The 17,571-nt window shown below is 41.4% G+C and overlaps 2 protein-coding genes across 2 annotated transcripts; one reads left to right on the forward strand and one right to left on the reverse strand.

Annotated features, from left to right (window-relative positions):
- Window positions 1-562: 562 nt before the first annotated feature.
- On the forward strand, window positions 563-8,394 carry LOC116920640 (the record flags this gene model as incomplete). Its single annotated transcript, XM_045175586.1, has 3 exons — window positions 563-598; window positions 5,440-5,603; window positions 6,369-8,394. Coding segments are annotated over exons 1-3 (2,226 nt in total), but the record flags the coding sequence as incomplete, so codon positions are not given.
- Window positions 8,395-10,817: 2,423 nt separating this feature from the next.
- Window positions 10,818-13,327, reverse strand: LOC116925049. Its single transcript, XM_032931670.2, has 3 exons — window positions 12,069-13,327; window positions 11,331-12,001; window positions 10,818-11,274 (listed from the first exon to the last, which is right to left on the reverse strand). The coding sequence occupies exons 1-3, from the start codon at window positions 12,421-12,423 to the stop codon at window positions 10,822-10,824; spliced, it is 1,479 nt and encodes a 492-aa protein (XP_032787561.1). The 5' UTR covers window positions 12,424-13,327; the 3' UTR covers window positions 10,818-10,821.
- Window positions 13,328-17,571: the final 4,244 nt, after the last annotated feature.

The raw sequence follows: 17,571 nt of genomic DNA on the forward strand, positions 1-17,571 counted from the left end.
GATGTGTCCAAAGCAGGGATGGCTTCGACAAAAAAACGAGAGGCCTTTCAGCATTGAACGTAGCTCGAATTACCGACTGTTAAAAGAGTTTCTGGGGAGTACACCTCAGCAAACTTTGCCGTTCCTTTTATAGCCATGAACGAGACTCCCCCTCCTCACGAGCTTCTCTTGGAATCGTCACCCGAATTGCTTTTCACGCTATATAGAACACTGAATTGACACGTTGTCAACTGATCTGTCAAAAACTCTTCGTCTAATCGATTTTCTTGTAAAGTACACAAAGTACTCTGATTGTTATTGGCCTTGAAATTCTCTTGGTTTGGACAGTTCGCGACAAGAATGCATCTCGTTATTACATGCTGATCCAAGACGTTAAAACTTAAATCACGAGGTCTGCAACACCCAAAAGGAATCAAGCAACAGAGATAAAATTCCTAATTCATGTCGTTGAAGTTTGATTGTTTTTTACAGAAAATACAAACAGCCAAACTTAATTACGGTGTGATAACGAAACAAAACGCGCTTATTTCTTTAACAAATGATACACCACGAATGAAACAGCATGGTTTTACTAACAAATTTAGCTTTCGTTCAGAAGGTAAGTATTTCTAAGTTAAACCTACAGCAAGCAATGCAAATTGTTACGCGTTATCGTAGGTAGAAAACAATTTCAAGGGCTACGATACAACGTTACTAATTCAGCGATCCAACACCCGTATAGAGACACCGCCCATCTAGAGCTACTACGCTCGTCTAAAATTAGATACCTAGACTGAGCGGTAAAGGCGAGTAAACCGACGAAGCTCAGAAGAGAAAAAAAAACCAAAAAAAACAAGAACCAAAGAGCTTCAATGGTCCACGTTCCAGGGACTGTATAAACACAAGCGCAAAAGGCTGGCTGCGATGCAGGCTATACACGTTGGCTGCTTTAGACATAATTGCTATACGATATTTGGAAGAATTTGTTTTTCACGATTTTACAGTAGGAAAGTAAGACAGAAATACATTTTACCTAAGCCGAAGAAAATGTCTGATTTTCGAGTTGTTTTCTTACTTGTGCCAAAAAAAAAAACCCAAACATTCGCATATCATTTCGCATACATGTGACTTGCAACTTCATATTGTGTGCTTTAATCTTGGCTTGTAGAACTCTGTTTCCGTTTCATCCCCTTACACCCTTCTGTTATCCATCCTTGCTAATCCGTAAGCGTCCACATTCTTAACGAATCTAATGTTAACTGATTACAATTCAAAGAAAAATGAATAAATAAATAGGATAAGACTAAAATTTTATTTCGCGATGCTATACCCATGTGAAATGCTTGCTGGCGGTTCCGAAACGTTTACCCCCCCCACCCCCCTCCCAAGTCGATTTTGTGAGTCTAGTATGGCAAATTCCGCAGACGTGTCATTATGCTTTTTCAACGTCCCTGAATTTTTACGTTATTTTAGCTTCTTAAAAATGAGTAAAACTGCACTTCTGAATCTTTGGTGTACTTTAATCGGACCTTGTTTTAGTAGATACTCTATGTGTTTTCCAAAATTCTGATTCTTTTTCAGGGGAAGGGGGCAGTGGTGATGGGAAAATCTATTAATCAAGGAATATCCAACTGTATCCTGTGACTGAGTTCAATTTTCTAAAATTAATTTAAATTTATAGTCAAAGCTAAACGCCATCTCTAGGCAACAACAAAGACTTTCATTTAAACTGACCCCGCCCTGTTGCCGTCTCCTAAAAACACCTTTACTGACGTTATAACACATTGCCGTTGATGATTTTAGCTACACCGTAACGATTCACCCCAAGCAATTAATAAGAATAAGGGAAATAATGGGCTCGAGTAAAAAGTTGGGCATTGAAGATTTACCGGAGACTATTGCGGATCTTGATTTTGAATTTGACGTGGAAGGTTGTCTTGCCGTCCGTAACCGGTGCTGTCCTCGTGTTTGCGGTTTTCGTCACTATTCAATTTTATAATAAAGTTCAGTTGAAGTTGATGGAGTTGAAAGTGAGAATAAGAAACGTTGAGAGAAAAGGTGGACAAGGTGGAAATGGTTCGGCGGAGTAGGTGCTATATTGTTTAAATGGCAACTGTTCATGTGAGAAAGAAAAACAGGAGAATAGTAGATTTGAAGACATTAACTGTTAAAAAGGATACCAATCTTAAGGGTATTTTTACTAATTTTTTATTTTTTTTTTAATTTATCAAATTTTGGGAAGCGGTTAGGCCAATTTTCGAATTTTGAGGTTTAAGTGAAATATTTGTGGTTTACACAACATTTTGACAAATAGTCTTTGTTGAAACGTATAGTAAAAAATAATTAAAAAGTGTTTTTCTTAAGGTAAAATATATTTCCCTCCGGCAGACAGTAGGTGCTAAGGTCAAAATTGTCTATTTCCCCCGGCAGCCAGGGGACCCTATTAGTCCGGGAGCCGAGGAGGTTTTCCATATATATCATTTCTACTATTATTTAAGAATATATTATTACTAAGTTCAATACGCTGAGTACGGAAAACCAAGTCTGGTCCGCCGCAAATGGTGCAATCACGCCGCCAGACGCTCCCGAAGTCGGCGTGAAATATCGTAAAACCCAAAATCGTTTCTACTACCTAATTCTTTTTTGTATGTTTAGGGATTGATATGACAAGTAACAATATCAAAGACCAGACTATTTTTTTTGGTGCAAAATGCAAACCAGACCAGGGTGTGTAACAGCTTTTTTTACGTGAAATCCGATATCGTTTCTACTGAAAACCGATTTCACGATAAAATAGAGCAAGAAAATCTCTATTTAACTGCAAATGACCAGACTAAATGAAATGGTGCAAAGTAGCAACCAGACTCAGGTGTGTAACAGAATTTTGACACCTAGTGGTAGTTTTTCGTAACTGGCAACGCTGTTTTACGGCCCGCTTTTTTCAAATGTCAATACAAGCAATACCGATTCTAATGATAAAGAAAGTAATAACATTTGTTTGAAGAGTTCAACTTGGTTATATTGGAAAATCATTGCACACAAAATTAACAGTAACATCTTAGTTTGATTAAGCATTGGGCAGTAAAAATTTTTGGCAAAAATGAAAACTAGAATTTAAAATGATAAGACTAAAATAGAAACTGATTAAGACAGCCTCAATTCTCATTACAACTGCTGTCATCTGAATCGGTATCCTCATCACTATAGCTTTCAAGATCACTGTCAGCCTCATTTTCACTATCTTGAGTATCTTTTTCAGCTTCAGAAGCCATAGAATGAAGAGTAGGTGGAGTAACATCACCTTCAAACCAATTAATCGAATACCTTTCATCGTCAAGCTTCAAACGTTCTTTTCGGGAGGGAACACTGTGGGTTTTAAAACAGTTGCACTGTTCCAAAATGAACAAATCGCATTCGCTTGTTTAATTTGCTCAATGAGCACACTCCTACATGGTGGCAAAAGACTCCCATCTATTCCTTTTACACTTGCCATGGGGTGTTTACCTTTTGGACTGTAGACTTTCATAAATAAAGCAAACCGACTTTCATTAACAGATTCCGCTCCTTTTGTTCCATACATTTCGCACACAAATTTTTCTATGGACTTTATTGTTGCTTCAGACAACATTTCCATAGATCCCAACTTCCCAAAAGCAGTTTGCGCATCACCATTTTTTTCGAGCATTGAAAGCGGCCGCATTTTCCCTTTATATGCAAAGGAAGGCGTATAGTCACATCCAGTTAAAGCGTGAAATCCAGGCAGAGACTTGCACAATTTTGGCCCCAACCTTTTACTTAGAGAAGTGAGATCAACAAACCGAATGGTGTTTTTGCTAGCCAACCCAAGTTCTATGAAAACATTAACACCGCTCTTAATTTTATGAATATTCCCAAGCGCAACGATAAATACGTCTGTATCAGCCGTCCTAAGAACGACGTTTGCGGGACTAGGAATGCTTGTGAGATGGGCAATCATCTTACTGTCCGCTTCTTCGTGCGTACTGCAAAGACGTTCATCAATTTCTTTAAGAACCCTTCCATCGGTAGCAGTGAAAACATAACAACTTGACCCTTTAGTAACGCGCACAGTCTTGTCGCCAATAATATTACACAAACTGTCATCATCAAATGAATCAACCAAAAACTTAATGAACTCGATTTTGAAATTGTCGTTCCTTAGAGCTTTCAAAAAATCATTGGGGCGAAGCTGATTGGGTCCTGTAATTATGAATGGTACATCCCTATCCCCATCACTCCGACGGTCTCTTTCGATGTCTTTTATAGACGGGGTCACGATTTGGTCAAAGACGAGGTCAACTCTTTTGCAATTCGTCCCACAGAGCTTGTTAAGAATATATCTAGCAATTTTACCAAACGTTGTAGGTAGGTCAACAAATAAATGCAAAAGAAAAAAACCATCGATAATTTTAACATCAACTTTGGAGGGATCACTTGAAATGTTGCGTTTTTCCAAACTATTCAACAACGTTGATTTAGGTGTAGCGTTGATTGTTCCATCTAAATGGCTAAAACACAGTGGGATTGGGGTTAATGGGTATGAAAGGACGGTATTCATATCAATTTTTTTTCAACGGCGATTGCCAATAGTCTACCCATCAAGTCGCGTTCCATCCGTGTTTGCAGAATTTTGTTATCAGGTCCCTTTTTTTTTACTTTTACCCCTTCAGATGAAAATGTTACTAATTTCTGTCTGGGTATAGGCTGCAGAAACGCAGAAGGATCGCTTATGCACCGTTGAATGAATTTTTTTCGCATGGATTCCCCCTTTTCCCTTGTTGTTAGCAGGAACTGTTGGGTTGCATGCGACGCAACCTTTCCAGAACTAATATTAACTAACTGACGGTCGTTACCAGTAAAAGGGTTCCTGCAGGACTTGATGATAAAGTCAATGATTTTGTGCAACAGCGTATTGTCCTTTTTAATCCTGTGGGAGTGAGTCTCTCTAGACGCATCCTGTTTCCGGTTAAGGCCAAGGTAGTTATAGAGATGTGAAACAATTGTCATGCGGATATGGTGACTCTTATTCCATTTGGTTCTGGCGGACGGTGAATTAGTTATTGCAGCTACTCCTGTGGTGAAACAAACGAATACTTTACAATATAGTTTTTAAGGAAAGTTTAACATTAAACATGCATCGATTAGCTTACCAGATGAAGAACTAGCGGCATCTTTATTTATAGTTTGCTCCAGGGTTAAATCGATTGGAATACGGGAAAAAGATTTTTTGGTTCGACGAATTGATATGCTTCCATTTTCAAACAGTTCCGTTATACCAGGATGAGTATCTTCCATATTCATTAGATTATCGTGATATCTTGTGAGCCATCTCGCATAATTTTGATGGTTGAAAACAAAAAAATAATTGGCAATCTCCGGCAGAAGGGATATGTATAACTTATAATCTCCAGTTCTGATTGATCTTGAAAATTTATGGTAAAGGTCCAAAAGGTTTATGTAATTCATCCAGAACTGAGCAGTAGGCCCGAGCTCTCCAAGAATGGTTTTGTGACGAAAGGCTTCATACTTTTCAACGAGATCACGTATTTCAATTGGGGTATTTTCTGCCGTTACGTTCGCCAAGTCTTCTGGTTTCAAGTTTTTGAGTAAGTTCCGCATTTCTTCGTCAATAAATGTGTAATCTGCGCTCTTTAGGAATTCTTCAAAATGTAGGCATTGAAGAGCCACTGCGAAAATGGGATGAATTCTTTTGCACCGGTTATAATGGTTTCCAGTTAAAAAAGCATTTAAAGAACCTTCTGCCAACGCCCCAGTTTCTGTTAAGATGTATGGTCCACCTGAGTCAGCGATAAACTTTCCAATTGCTTTAAAAAAAGACAGTTCTATGTGGAAAGAACCAAGTTGAATGAACAAACGATCGTATTCTGGCTTTTCCTCTGCTTGTATTGCAAGAGCCGTTTTTGAAATGGCAAGATCATATGTAACTGACATATATTGTTGATTACATTCCTCGGCGATGCGTTTACTCATTTTCAGCGTTTCGACCACTGCTGAGTTAGAAGTAGGGGAGACGTTTAGTTGAGGAAGATAGCAAATCTGTTGCATGGGCATCAGATCTCTAACAAATTGGGAATTCCATCCCGTCCACATTGGCGTGTTTTCAATTTGAAAAAACACAGAAGCCATCTGTAATGTGTTGCAACCCCGCACCCTTCCGTCTTCCCCCCGCAGCTCTGTTTCACCCCTCAGTCGCCATTTAGTTGTCTTTCTGCGAAGGTCTCACCCTCACTCGACTCAGTTTAATACACTGGCGTGTATACAACGACTTGCTTGTTTCTCACGTCATTACATGGCGCAGTTGGAATTTTCGAACTGAAGTTCTCCGAGAAGTGCCCGTAAATTTGATGCAGTTTCCGTTTTTGTGCCGTTGGCAATCGTTCAACGTTCGCTAGCCACTCTTGCCGGTTGACTCAAGTGTTACGGGGCACCCACTCGTGTACATTTTCTCTCGGTCGGTTCATCAACGTCCTTACCACGAGATTAGTTCACGGCGCCACCACTAGAGGCGCCGAATCACCACCGTGTATGAGCGAGCCGGTCGACGTTTTCGACGGGGATTTTTTCTTCGGTTGGCTCTGGAGTCCTACAATGGCTGCCCCCGCTGCTGCCAACACGAGGCCTTTCCGGCCTTACGGCACTGCCCCTCCATTTGACATGGATGATTACAAAGACTCGTTTGAGATTTGGCACGCACAATGGGACATTTTCCTCGAGCTCTCCACCATCAACACGGCCCTCGACGCAGCCGACCAGCCACGATACAAGGCAAACGTCCTCAAGTCGTGCATGTCGAAGTCTACTCTCACAGTGCTCCTTACTTCCGGTATGTCGGCCACCGATCTTCAAGATCCCGACAAAATCATCACGGCGCTCCGGGATAGATGCAATGCCGGCCGTAACTGCCATGTGTGGCGCCAACAATTCTCGTCCCGCGTCCAACGAGACAAAGAAGCTATTGATGACTGGCTATGCGATCTGCGCTCTATCTCCAGCAAGTGCGAGTTTGGTGCCGACTGTTGTGCTGCTTGTGAACCCACCCGAATTCTGGGTCAACTCGTATTCGGCGTGCGCAGCGACGACGACAGGCGGAAGCTGTTAGAGCAAGGGCCCACTTTGAAATTGGATGATGCCCTCAAGACGCTGCGCCTCACGGAAGCTACTCGCAAACAGTCAGCTAATTTGAAAGGTAGTGACGCCAGTTCCATCTCGCGGATGTCTCAATCCACGTACAAAAAGAACAAAAGCAGCAATCAACAAAAGAAGGTTTCATTCGAGTCGAAAACGGATACACACTCGTCCGCTGCCAAGCGTGGTAGCGCATTGAAGGTCAGTGGTTGTTTCAACTGTGGTAGCAAGGAACACCACAAGAGGGTGGATTGTCCGGCATCCGGGAAAGAGTGTCACGCTTGTGGCAAAAGAGGCCACTTTTCGTCAGTCTGCAGCAAAGAGAAGAACAAGAAGTCGGGCGATGTACGCTCAATCAGCGTTCACTCCACTACAGTCGGTGCAGTCACAGCAGCCGAACTCGTCGATATCTTCGTCGCTCCAAAAAGTTCTTCAGGATCTACTGCCCAGGTGCGCTTCCTGCCGGACACAGGGGCTGAACTCGACGCCATCCCGCGCGAAACGTTTCGCCGAGCCTTTCAAGGCGTCAAACTCGCGCCAGCCGCCTCTCCAGAGACCGCCACAGGATCGCCGATCGTGAACGATGGTACCTTCACTGCTACGCTCAACTGGAACGCAGACGATGATTCGAGACGGCCCATCACGGCAACAGTTCACGTTCTACAAGATCTTAAGCAGGCCGTGCTCTCCAAATCGTCTCAAAAGAAACTGGGTATGTTGCCTGAATCATACCCTCATGCTCGTGTGAGCACGCTCGCCCTGTCGGCCATCACAGACGTCGAAACGGACACCAGTCCAAGTTCATCCCTGCTCTTCCCTCACCTCCTCTCGCGCCCACCAGCACCAATGACGGTCGCAGCGCTCGAGCCAGGCGTCACAGGCGAACGAAAAGCAGCCGATCTCAAGAACCTTATGACCGGTTTCCGGGTCATTTTCGACGGTGTTTGCCGCCCAATGAAAGGCCCGCCTTGTCACTTCGAACTGAAGGCAGACGCTACACCGGTATCGATGCGCGGATCACGCCCGGTTGCAGTCCCACTCATGCAGAAGCTCAAAGACGAGCTCGAACTCCAGGAAAAGCAAGGCATCATTCGGAAAGTGACTGAACCAACAGCTTGGGTTCACCCAATGGTCGTAGTGCTCAAAAAGTGCGGCGGGATCCGGATCACCGTGGATTTCCATTTTCTAAATGACAAAATCATCCGCCCATGCTTTGAGTCGCCCACCCCGTTCCAGGCCGTGCGCACCATCCCGAAAGGTATGCGGTTCTTTACCGTTGTCGACGCACTCAAGGGCTATCATCAAGTCCCGCTCGATGAAGAATCGTCCGCTCTCACGACTTTCTCGACACCGTTTGGCAGATTCCAATACGTCCGACTCCCCATGGGCATCACTCACGCCGGTGATGATTTCGGCAGACGAGTCTCTGATGTGTTCGACGACATCCCCAACACACGTCGAGTCGTAGAAGACATCCTGATCTTTTCTTCAACCTACGAGGAACATTTGGAAGCAGTCCGTCAAGTCTTTACCCGCGCGAAGGAGCACAGTATTTCCCTCAATCCTCGCAAAGTGATTTTTGCCGAGTCATCTGTTCCGTTCGGCGGATTCATTGTCGATGCGGAAGGTTTCCGCCCAGATCCTGCTCTCCTCGGTGCGATCTCGCAATTCCCGACGCCGCTGAACATTACTGACCTCAGGGCCTTTTTCGGCCTCTGCCAGCAACTAGGGAATTTTTCCCACGACATCGCAAGCGCGCTCGTCCCCCTCTCGCCCCTTTTGAAGAAGGGGCTCATCTTCGAATGGACTTCAACCCACGACGACGCCTTCAAAGCAGCACGCGCGGCCCTATCGGCTCACCACAGCTTGGCATTCTACGATCCCGCTCTACCAACTTCCCTCCACGTCGACGCTTCCCGTCTTAACGGCTTAGGATTTCTCCTAAAACAACAAAGCGCCGACGCCAGGTGGATGGTTGTTCAAGCTGGATCACGTTTTTTGTCATCCGCCGAATCTCGGTACGCGATGATTGAGCTCGAGTGCCTGGCCGCCGCATGGGGAATGCACAAATGTCGGCAATTCCTGGAAGGACTGCCGTCCTTCGAATTAGTCACGGATCACAAGCCTCTCATCCCGATCCTCAACAACTACGCACTAGACAAGCTGGACAACCCCCGTCTCCTCCGATTGCGGCTCAAAATGCAGCGCTACGCGTTTACGGCGAGGTGGATCCCGGGAAAAGAAAATCGTGACTCAGACGCGTTGAGCAGAGCACCCATCGCAGCAGCTACTTCTCAGGACGAGCTGGCCGAAGGGGCGTCTTTCGTTTCTCCCAGGATTACTATGCTGTGTGCTATCGACGGGTCGGACCCAACGGTCATCGATCCCGTTTTAGAAAAGGTGAAAGCTGCCGCCGCCACCGATCCCGTCATGAAGGAGCTTCGCGAAGTGATCCTCAGCGGTTTTCCGAACGAGAAGTGCAACCTTTCGCTTGCTCTTCGACCCTTTTGGCGTGTTCGACATCATCTAGCCGTCGACGGAGAAGATGGGATGATTGTCATGGGAGCTCGAGTCGTCATTCCGAAGGCGCTGCAAGGCGATTTACTGCGCGACCTACTAAAAATGCACCAAGGCACCACCAAACTGCGGCAACGGGCACGACTTTCCGTCTTTTGGCCCAACATGGATGCTGAAATTGTAAATCTCGCCGGCGCATGCGAGGAATGCACTTCTAGCCTTCCATCACACCCGCCGGAACCTCTTCGACCTCACGAGCCAGCTTCGCGACCCTTTGAGCAGATTCATGCAGATCTCTGCCAACTCAACGGTCGTCATTTTCTCATCCAAGTCGATGCATTCAGCGGCTGGCCTCATGTCGTCTATTTTCCGGACGCCCACATTTCCGCCAAGAAAGTCATCAATGCTGTCCGGGAGCTATTCATCAATGTCGGTGTACCGGTCAAATACTGGTCAGATGGCGGCCCTCAATTCCCTGCAGCGGAATTTAAGCAATTTTTAAAGGAATGGGGAGTCTCACTCGGAGTGTCGTCTCCTCATTTTCCCCAGTCTAACGGCGTCGCGGAAGCCGGAGTGAAATCCATGAAGAAGCTGATCGCCGGATCATTCACCTCCGGATCGTTCGACGTCAACAAATTTGGACAGTCGCTACTTCTCTTCCGCAACACCGCCGTATCTGGTGGTCGTTCACCAGCTCAAGTCGTCTTCAATCGCCCCATGCGCGACTGCCTCCCAGCCCACCGCCGTTCGTTCGCTGCCGAGTGGCAGAAAGACGCCGACGTTCTCGAAAAAAGGGCAAGACGTGCGAAGGAGCTGAGGACAGAACATTTCAATCGCCGAGCACGTCCCTTACCGCCCCTCCAGGTCGGCAACGCAGTCCTGATCCAGCACCCAATCTCAAAATGCTGGTCTACTCCCGGCGTCATCACCGAAGTCGGACCGAACCGTGACTATTTAATCAAAACTCCCGCTGGACGTGTGTTCCGGCGAAACCGGCGCTTCCTACGTCGTCGAGTTCCAGTAATGCCTGCAGCCGTCACGCCGCCAACAGTACCCGCGACACCCGCCCCGGCCATCCCTGGGCAAGCTGTCCAGGGATGGCTGCGCAATTAACGCAATGTATTAATTTTATTAATTTTGCATGCTTTATTCTTTCCGTTTCTATTTACCGGTATGTAGTTGATTTTGTCGCTCTAAACCCCAGGGTAGAAGCCTTGAATCATCACTTGTAGAATAGGTAAGCTCCGTTTCCAGTTCTTCAGTAGCATGATAATTTATGCCATGGCCGAATTTGTTTAGTACTTCAATAGCCTTTCGGCTTCCCGTCACCGACTTCATTACTAAGGAGAGCAAAACATGCTTGGAAGGCTTACACCTTCCATTTGTAGCTGCGAAAATAGAATCCTCACAAAGAGACTTAATTCTGATTTGTTTTCCTTCGCGAATTTTTGTTGGGTTGATGTGGCCAGCAACCAGGCATTCAAAGAACTCGCTCAATAGTGGCGGAACTTGAATTTCACCTTCAATAAAATCCTTTACAGTTACTTTAGAAGGGAAATATTTTTTGGGCTGCTTGAAAATAGCGTTCCGTAGTACAAAGGCGGCTTCTCTGATCTAGGAAACAAAAAGAATTTATAAAATCTGCATTAATAAAGCTATGACTTGCGTACCTTGGTAGGACTATTCCTGTGTGTTCCAAATTTAGTGCTTAATGCTTCATCCATGGAAATTGTTGCTTTAAACACTATTTTTCCAACAGTAATAGTCGGATGAATGAACTTCGTGACTCGGTCACCAAAGGGAAGCAAAATTTTTTCTCCAATACTGATTTTTTTGGCATTTTCTTTTTTTATATCACTTTCATCTAGCCCAAATTCTTGTAATGTAAATAAGTAGTGGTTAAAAATGTCTTGCATGCGAAGAACATTGCTGAAAACGAATAGTTTTGTTTCCATGAACGCAGTTGTAGATTCCAGAGCTTTCTGGCATATATCTTTTTTTCTCTGCCAGGAGGAAGCCTCTTTCTCTACTTTCTTTTGTTTTTCTGCATTTGCTCTATCGCGATATGCAATTAGGCAGGAGCGGTGGTACTTCACTTCTTTTGCGATGAAGTCTCCAATCGAAGAAATTTTTCCTAAAAAAACTGTATCATTCAGCAATTTGGCATTTGCTTCAATATTTCCTTTCATTTCGATCGTTTGGCATTTGGCCATGGATTCCCTAACTTTGTCTTTGTTTAACTTTCTAGTTTTATCACAAAATAAACAGTTTTGATCAAAAACAGTCTTTGGTGTTGGTGGACGTCCAGAACGCAAATTACGAAAGTCAGCATTTATGTTGTCTATATTAAACACAAAAACCTGTAATTTAAGATAGAAATACAATTAATTGTTCTAATTGTACATTACCTGAATCGAGTGGTGTTGGTTGCATATGTTGTTGGACTATTATTGGACTTGTGATTGTGGTAGCTGATTGTAGCTCGTCCAACTTTGCTGATGCAACTTTAATTTCCTCTTTTGAAACTGATGTAAATTTTCTATAGCATTTCACATGATAGCCACTGCTAGCATTCGGAGAGCTTGGAACTTGTATATTACGAAATTTAGATTGACTACGAAAGCGATAAACCAGCTCAGCATTTTGGCACATAGCTAATGTAGATTCCGTAAACAAAAAGATTTTTTCTTTCGAGTCCTTTTCATCTAAGGGTAAAACACACACCATGTGGTGATCTTTCTCGGAAGCACTGGTCAAACTCATATTTTAAATCGTTTCTTACATTTAAAAATAACTTTGTGAAACTAATTTGTGTAAACAAAATTGCAGACGATAACTGCGTTGCCAAGTGATTAGATACAGCTGAAGACGAGGAACATAATTGAAATGTATAGTATTTATATTCTATATTTAAATTTTTTTTCAAATATTTTCTAAAAATATTCATGTATGCTTGTATTGAAATTTGAAAAAAGCGGGCCGTAAAACAGCGTTGCCAGTTACGAAAAACTACCACTAGGTGTCAAAATTCTGTTACACACCTGAGTCTGGTTGCTACTTTGCACCATTTCATTTAGTCTGGTCATTTGCAGTTAAATAGAGCTTTTCTTGCTCTATTTTATCGTGAAATCGGTTTTCAGTAGAAACGATATCGGATTTCACGTAAAAAAAGCTGTTACACACCCTGCCCGGGTAGGAATTTTATGTAGGTCCAATGTTGTTGCCGATACAGAATCGGCCATTGGTTCAGGATCAGAATCGCACATCGGCCCGGGTCATTTCCAACTTGAGTCGCCAAACCTTTTCCATTTCTGCTATGCCAATATTACACATGTATTTTGGTAGAACACCGGCAAGCAGTGTTGATCCGGGATTAACTTATCAATAGTGGCCAATAGTGGCGCAAAACAACATTGGACCAACATTCAACATTCCAACATCAAAAATTAAATAGTAGCCTAAAACAAAACAATAGCTTTATTCATCGTAACATAAAGAAACGACAGACCTAGCCGGATATGCCGGATTTGAACCCTAGACCACTGTACAACAACTTCATCTTTCAGACGCTTTATCCACTTAGCTATTTCTATACATATCGAGTAATATGTTTTACGGAGTAATTCCGGAATTTAGTTAAAAATTTCCCAGTGAAAACCAAAGTTAGTTTAAATTTAGTACGTGGTTACAGTTTTATTATTTTTACTGATTATAGATACTAATTTACAAAACAATCATTTGATTTTCATGTTTAATCGTTAATTTAGACCAAACATTTCAAAAATACAAAAAAAATGTAATTAAAAATAACAAATTTAAAAAGCACACCCGGGTAGGAAACAATACTGACCATTCTGTTTTCTTCATCCGATGTTGATTTTAGGTCGGTTCACATCGTAAATGCGTTATCAGTTACATGAGATTGGTCCATGGTTGGAAAAATATTGGAATGTGGTTTTCCAAAAACCAAATCAATTCCATCCTGGGCCATTCTTAGAAAGTTGAGTTTTAACGATGCATGTATCCCGCTACTAAACCAATGTAGATACAATTTCGAACCTTTGCTGTTGTTCGATATCGACTAGCCAATAATAATCCAATGTCCAAAACCCAAATTTCAACGATTTATATATCCCAATATTTATCCAATGTCAATACAATTTCGAATTTTTTATGCTGTTCGATATCGAAATGCCAATTGTACCCCAAAAACAGAAACCCAAGTTTAAACGATACATATATCCATATACTAATCCAATGTTGGTACAATTTCGAATTTTTGCTGCTGTTTGATAGGAATTCTGCACTTATATCAGTTATCGAATGACGAGACTAGGTAACATCGTAGGACCTATGTTAAAAATTCTTCGCTAAAATTAAACCCGGTTCCAAAAACCAGTTCCAAACACAGGGTGTTTACCGTTCCCCGACTTCTACCCCAAAACTATACATATATACATACATACCAATAATATTATCGTTAAACAACAACAAAAATTCGTATCGCATCGACATTTGGTTGGTATCGTGGTATAAAGATCGTTTAATCTTGTTTGTCCAATATTGGCTTATAATTGGCTAATCGATATCGATCAAGAGCAAAAAATTGAAATTATACCAACATTGGATTAGAATATGGATATATAAATCGTTTAAACTTCGGTTTCTGACTTTGGGATACTATTGGCATTTCGATATCGAACAAGAGCAAAAATTTGAAATTGTACCAACATTGGATTAGTATATTGATATATAAATCGTTTAAACTTGGGTTTTTGACTTTGAAATACTATTGACCTTTTGATATCGAACAAGAGCAAAAATTTGAAATTGTACCAACATTGTTTTGTATAGGGATATATGAATCGTTTAAACTTCGGTTTCTGACTTTGGGGTACTATTGGCATTTCGATATCGAACAGCAGCAAAAATTCGAAATTGTACCAGCATTGGATTAGTATATGGATATATATATCGTTTAAACTTGAGTTTCTAACTATGGGGTACTAGTGGCATTTTGATATCGAACAGCAGCAAAACTTCAAAATTGTACCAACATTGGATTACTATATGGATATATGTATCGTTTAAGCTTCGGTTTCTGACTTTGGGGTACTAGTGGCATTTCGATATCAAACAGCAGCAAAAATTTGATATTGTACCAACATTGGATTAGTATATGGATATATATATCGTTTAAACTTGAGTTTCTAACTTTGGGGTACTAGTGGCATTTTGATATCAAACAGCAGCAAAAATTCGAAATTGTACCAACATTGGATTAGTAGGGGAGGGTGGGGCTAGTTGGTACAATTTTTTTAATTTCTTCTCTGGTTTCTTTAATTTTTCATATTTTGACACCCAAAAAATTGTAAAAGAAAGCTCAGATAACCAGCTTTCTTGTGCTATTTTTTAATTTGATCTACGTTGAAGAATTCATATCGAAATCAACGTTCAAAAAGCTAAAAAAAATTTGCCTACATGCCCCACTAACGGGGTAAGTTGGCAGTGGTAGTGGGGTAAGTTGGCCCCATGTATTTCAAATACGGATTTCAGTGAAATGTTGATGTTGTAAACAAACTAGAATAACATTACAATAAACAAAAATCCTATAGTTATTTTAGAGTGGGAAACTCAGAAATAAGTTGTGATAACTTACATAAAGATTAATAGCCTTAAATGCAAAAAATAAAAAATAATATACATAATTCAGGCAAACATTTCACAGGTGAACATCGTATCAAGTGAAACACCTAAAATGTGCCAAATTTTGGCCTCTAATGCATACCACTGTTCACCAAAAGTCATATCTATAGCAAACATTCGACTTACAATTCCCTGACATTTTGACAGGCCATGTACTATACATATGCATGTATAATGCCTATGCCGACATGCCCCATGTTGCAATGTATCAACTTGCCCCAACCCGGGGTTTGTTTTTTAAAAAATTTTTATTACTCCTTTATAATTGATTAAAGCAAATCCATTGTTACAGTTCAATAGAGGACAGAATTTTCTATAAAACTAATATTTTTTAAAAATTATATGCACACCAAGAAAAGATAAAATTGATGAATACCAAGCACGCAACTATTGTGGATTTGACGCAAAAAATTTCATTATTTTCTATTTCCTAAACTATTTGGGATAAATTTATAAAACTTTGCACAAATGTGCGCACGATAAACATCTTTGACTATGAATTATTTCAATAAAACCTCTTTCACACAATTCTTCTAAATTAGGAATTGCAAACTTGCCCTCCTGCCAACTAGCCCCACTCTCCCCTATATGGATATATGTATCGTTTAAACTTGGGTTTCTGTTTTTGGGGTACAATTGGCATTTCGATATCGAACAGCAGCAAAAATTCGAAATTGTATTGACATTGGATAAATATTGGGATATATACATCGTTGAAATTTGTGTTTTGGACATTGGGTTATTATTGGCTTGTCGATATCGAACAACAGCAAAGGTTCGAAATTGTATCTACATTGGTTTAGTAGCGGGATACATGCATCGTTAAAAATCAACTTTCTAAGAATGGCCCAGGAAGGAATTGAGTTGGTTTTTGAAAAACCACATTCCAATATTTTTCCAACCATGGACCAATCTCATGTAACTTATAACGCATTTACGACGTGAACCGACCTAAAATCAACATCGGATTAAGAATGGTCAGTATTGTTTCCTACCCGGGCTGGTCTGGTTTGCATTTTGCACCAAAAAAAATAGTCTGGTCTTTGATATTGTTACTTGTCATATCAATCCCTAAACATACAAAAAAGAATTAGGTAGTAGAAACGATTTCGGGTTTTACGATATTTCACGCCGACTTCGTGAGCGTCTGGCGGTGTGATTGCACCATTTGCGGCGGACCAGACTTGGTTTTCCGTACTCAGCGTATCGAACTTAGTAATAATATATTCTTAAATAATAGTAGAAACGATATATAAGGAAAACCTCCTCGGCTCCCGGGCTATATTAAGAAATTATTTTTGCAAGTTAAAAAGAAAACGCAATAGACCATTTGCGGTTGCTGCGTCGAAAACGTCTTAATTGTGTCTCTAAATTTTTTTTTTTTTTAATAGGCGAGATAAGACGAAAGTAAGATTTTGATTTATTTAACATACTAATACTTTGCATATTAAGAAACGTTCTGGAATGCTAAACTCTAAAGCGTTTTGCGTCTTCTGCAATCATTTTAAATATTAAATTGTACGTACCTTGTTTTCCTAACGAAATTAATTAAAGTCAATACCTCAGGGGTTGTTTAGTCGTGTTTTGTTTGTTTTTGGGATCTGTCAACCCTCAGGCTTAAATTTGCTCTTTGCAAAGAAGTGTTTCTAGTAATCTGCACATCAATCACATAAACACCGATAAACACCAACATCCAACGAAGAGAAAAAATACTGAAAACACTCACCCTATGGTACAGTATCCTGCACAAAAATCCGAACACCGATTTAATTTTTTAAAGCCACCTATTGGCGGGGTAAAGGGTTTTTGGTTTGTTTTTCTTTAAGAGGGAGGGTAGACGGGGTATGGACACATAGGGCAGGGTTGGGTAAGTCTAGACATTTTTTTATGCCTTAAGGTATTACGCTTTAAGGCAAGTAACAGGTTGGGACATTTTTGCAACCCCCAGGGTGGTGTGTTTTTTTAAACGACAGTTGGAAATGTTGGACTTAGGCTGTGTTATATTCTATACCCAAATAAATTAGATAGCTGCCTGTGCACAATGTTGTCAATACCGGTGGCATATGTGTAGAGGCTCTGATTGCGACGCCGTAGATCAGTGTTCGATTCCCGATACGGAATTGCGTAACTATTTGGTATCGTTATAACATTCTTCATTCGAATTTGCTGGGAATATTAATTACTTTAAAAGGAAGGGGTTTATTA

This window comes from Daphnia magna, linkage group LG6 (assembly GCF_020631705.1).
Source record: "Daphnia magna isolate NIES linkage group LG6, ASM2063170v1.1, whole genome shotgun sequence".
NCBI lineage: Eukaryota > Metazoa > Arthropoda > Branchiopoda > Diplostraca > Daphniidae > Daphnia > Daphnia magna.